Raw genomic sequence first — 3932 nt, forward strand, 5'->3', positions numbered from 1 at the left:
CTGAGCTCCCGGCGCGGCGCCTGTGAGTGAGTGCAGAAAGCAGGCGCTGGCGCGCTCGCCGTGGCAGGAGCAACCCGCACGCCGCGCTCTCTCCGTGGGCGACCTGCAGTTTGCAATATGACTTTGGAGGAATTCTCGGCTGGAGAGCAGAAGACCGAAAGGTAAGTCGGCCTGCGGACTCTTCCGGCCCGAACTTCTCTCACCTACGCCGCGCTCCCGGGTGCAGGCGGGCTGTGGAAGGTTTGCAGGGGAGGAAGCAGAAAAGTTTGCACAGAGCAACTCCCGCCCTTCCTCCCTCGGGACTCTCCGTGTAGCGTCCGCGGACTGAAAGAGCATGCCCCGCAACCCGAACAAAACCCGCCGGGGCCTTTGCAAAGGGCAGCAGTGGCCGTCGCTGCCCGTGCGGCTCCCGGGGCTGGCAGCCTGTGGCAGGGGCACTCTCGGGACTTCTCACGGGACGCCCGGTCCTTGGGCGTGCAGGGGTCATGGGGGGTGACGGGGCCGCGGGAGCGCCGGGTTTTCGGAGAGCCCAGGTGCGCGGTGGTGCTTGCATTCGAGAGGGAGGGGCGTGGTGCCGGGCAATGGGGGCGACGATGGGCCCGAGGGCACCGGGGCTGACGGGACCCCTCGCCCTTGCCCGCGTGTAGGATGGATAAGGTGGGGGATGCCCTGGAGGAAGTGCTCAGCAAAGCCCTGAGTCAGCGGACGATCACTGTCGGGGTGTACGAAGCGGCCAAACTGCTCAACGTGTAAGTGGGGCCCTTGCGCGTCTCCCGTGGCACCCCTTCCCGCCCTAGCCCGGGAGGTCGCCTTGGCTGGGCGCCCCTCGCCCGGCCGCGCCACTTCCTGTCGCTTTTCTTCTGCCCCCGTGGCAGCCTGTCCGGGAGGGGAGGGGGCGAGCGGGCCGGGCGGCGACCCCCGGGGAGCCGGGCAGGGATTGAGGGCGCCAGCGCTTCTGCGCTCACTGGCCCCGCCCGCTGCCCCCAGCGACCCCGATAACGTGGTGTTGTGCCTGCTGGCGGCGGACGAGGACGACGACAGAGATGTGGCTCTGCAGATCCACTTCACCCTGATCCAGGCGTTCTGCTGCGAGAACGACATCAACATCCTGCGCGTCAGCAACCCGGGCCGGCTGGCGGAGCTCCTGCTCTTGGAGACCGACGCTGGCCCCGAGGCGAGCGAGGGCGCGGAGCAGCCCCCGGACCTGCACTGCGTGCTGGTGACGGTAAGGGGCAGGGGGACTGCAGCCTGCGGGGTAGAGCCCCGGAAGGACGGGAGTCAGGGCTGGGTCGCCTGATTGTGGATCTGGGGTAGGTTTGGGTCAGGAGGGTGGCTGCCTTTGCCCCACGAGAGTGTGGCTGGACTTTCAGCCGAGATGTACTAGTTTCATCATCAGGATTTTCTGTAGTACAGAACATGTCTAAGCATGCTGGGGACTGCCAGCAGCGGAAGAGATCCCTGTGAGTCAGCAGTCAGCCCAGCTACTCCCTACCTACATCTGCACTGCCTCCCGTGACTAATTCCTTTAGCAGGGCAGATTAGATAAAGCCAAATGAATTCCTGGCTCACCCCTCATTAAGGAGTCAGCTTCATTCTCTGCCAGTCAGAGCTAAAAATAGAAATTGTGTAGGAGACAAACCTTGTTAATTCCCTAGAAATACATTAAGAGGATAGAGTGGAATTTTTTTCTCTGCAATCTTGCATTTTTTTATGGGCCTTTTTTTTTTTTTCTCTCTTATAAAAACCTTTGGTAGGGTAAGGAAGTTATGTTTTCAGGGATAAATGTGCTACTTTTGTCTTCTGAATTTTGCTCTTTTTTGACTGGTCTAGTCAAGTGACAGCCGGATTATTTTGTTACTCCTTAAAATTACTACTCTGTCTCTTGGGAGTAGAGTTGATGGCAATTCCAGTTAACTGCTGTGCAGCTCTCATCTCATTGTGCACACAGCATGGAAATCTTCCTCAAAACTGTTTCACTCAGGTCAGGGTAACAAGTTTGGTAGAGCAAACCCGTGAATGATACTCTCATGCAAAACTGAACAGATATGCAAACATATGTATGTAGTTCAGCTTGGGTTGCATGGGTTCAGACTTTGCAATGTGTAGTTTAATAGGTAATTACCCTTACTGATTTTGCACGGAACCCAACTACTTTGAAGAAACTTTAATTTTTTGTGCTTCTAATTTGTCTCCATGTCACATAGCCAAAATATAGAATGTTCAAGTGTCTTCTCCTCAAAAGTGTAATTACTAGCAAATACCGATTTTTTAAAAATAAGTTTATTTTTCTAAATTTGTTTCCAGAATCCACATTCATCTCAATGGAAGGATCCTGCCTTAAGTCAACTTATTTGTTTTTGCCGGGAAAGTCGCTACATGGATCAGTGGGTTCCGGTGATTAATCTCCCTGAACGGTGATGGCATCTGAATGAAAATAACTGAACCAAATTGCACTGAAGTTTTTGAAATACCTTTGTAGTTACTCAAGCAGTTACTCCCTACACTGATGCAAGGATTACAGAAACTGATGTCAAGGGGCTGAGTGAGTTCAACTACATGTTCTGGGGGCCCGGAGATAGATGACTTTGCAGATGGAAAGAGGTGAAAATGAAGAAGGAAGCTGTGTTGAAACAGAAAAATAAGACAAAAGGAACAAAAATTACAAAGAACCATGCAGGAAGGAAAACTATGTATTAATTTAGAATGGTTGAGTTACATTAAAATAAACCAAATATGTTGAAGTTTAAAAGTGCAGCCATAGTTTGGGTATTTTTGGTTTATATGCCCTCAAGTAAAAGAAAAGCCTAAAGGGTTAATCATATTTGAAAACCATATTTTATTGTATTTTGATGAGATATTAAATTCTCAAAGTTTTATTATAAATTCTACTAAGTTATTTTATGACGTGAAAAGTTATTTATGCTATAAATTTTTTGAAACACAATACCTACAATAAACTGGTATGAATAATTGCATCATTTCTTATTGTGTGCTCTTGTTTCTTTTAACTCGTACTTTTTAAAACACATTTTACTGACTCTCTGCTCTATACCAGGTCTATAGTCAGAAAGCACGTGACTTAAAGGAGTTGGAGTTAGGAAAAGGATGGTTAGAGATTCAGCTTGCAAAATTTGAATAATTAAAGATCAATGATAGTAGTGCCAAAATAAGATTATACACAAAAGGTTGAGGAGGCAGAGAGGACAGAGTGACCAAAGCTACCTACCAGTTTTTACTGAAGAGAGATCATTTTATGTTGGTCTTAGTTTTATTTCCCTAGTTACAGAGGGCAAAGGGATATTGCCAGCAGCTGCACTAGTTTGTGCAAAGGTGTGGAGGCCTGAAATACCACAACCAGGTCAGTAAAAACAGAGTGATTCTGTGTGTGCCTCTGGTGTGGAAAGATAAAGGAGCGACAGGGCTGAGAAGGAAGGTGGGGATTAGGCCCAGGCTGTGAAGGGCATTCCGTGTCACCCTCATGCATTTGGGCTTCCTTCTGTAAACTTCAGGCAGATAGCAGAGCCCTTGAAGGAAGTGGCATGATCAGTGTTCTAGGAAAGTAACACCAGGATCTGTGAAAGATGATAATTGGGATGAGCAGCTGTAGGTGACAAGGCCAATTAGGAAGTGACTAAGAATCCAAGGCTGTGCATTTTGCAGAACCATTTTTACAGAGCAAACAGGGAAGTGGCCAGGCAACGTTTTTTGGTGCCCCCAGTCTCTTCCTAAAGCTTTATGCTTTCCAGCTGACCATTTCTATGGTTCTGAGGGGTCTGCTTAAATTATATTAGATGGAATAGATGGCAGAGAAGAAAAGCAAAAGAAAAGGCTTCAGTAGAACAATCCTTTTTAGTTGGAACAGTCACTTGATAATTAACTCCAACAACCTTGTAGACATAGACCAAAGAAAGCAAAAATGCTTATGGAGGCAA

At 49.0% G+C, this 3932-nt stretch overlaps 1 protein-coding gene across 3 annotated transcripts; it reads left to right on the plus strand.

The window, feature by feature from the left end:
• GADD45A (growth arrest and DNA-damage-inducible, alpha) lies at window positions 1–2980 on the plus strand. 3 transcript variants are annotated; one of them, XM_011936878.1, is made up of 4 exons: window positions 1–161; window positions 648–749; window positions 988–1225; window positions 2305–2980. In XM_011936878.1, exons 1-4 carry the CDS (start codon window positions 118–120, stop codon window positions 2416–2418), a joined length of 498 nt encoding a protein of 165 aa, XP_011792268.1. In that variant the 5' UTR covers window positions 1–117; the 3' UTR covers window positions 2419–2980. The 3 variants fall into 3 exon arrangements, with proteins under 3 accessions (XP_011792268.1, XP_011792270.1, XP_011792269.1); XM_011936880.1 differs by lacking the exon at window positions 988–1225; XM_011936879.1 differs by lacking the exon at window positions 648–749.
• Window positions 2981–3932: the final 952 nt, after the last annotated feature.

This window comes from Colobus angolensis, unplaced genomic scaffold (genome assembly GCF_000951035.1).
Source record: "Colobus angolensis palliatus isolate OR3802 unplaced genomic scaffold, Cang.pa_1.0 Scaffold158, whole genome shotgun sequence".
Taxonomy (NCBI): Eukaryota; Metazoa; Chordata; class Mammalia; order Primates; family Cercopithecidae; genus Colobus; species Colobus angolensis.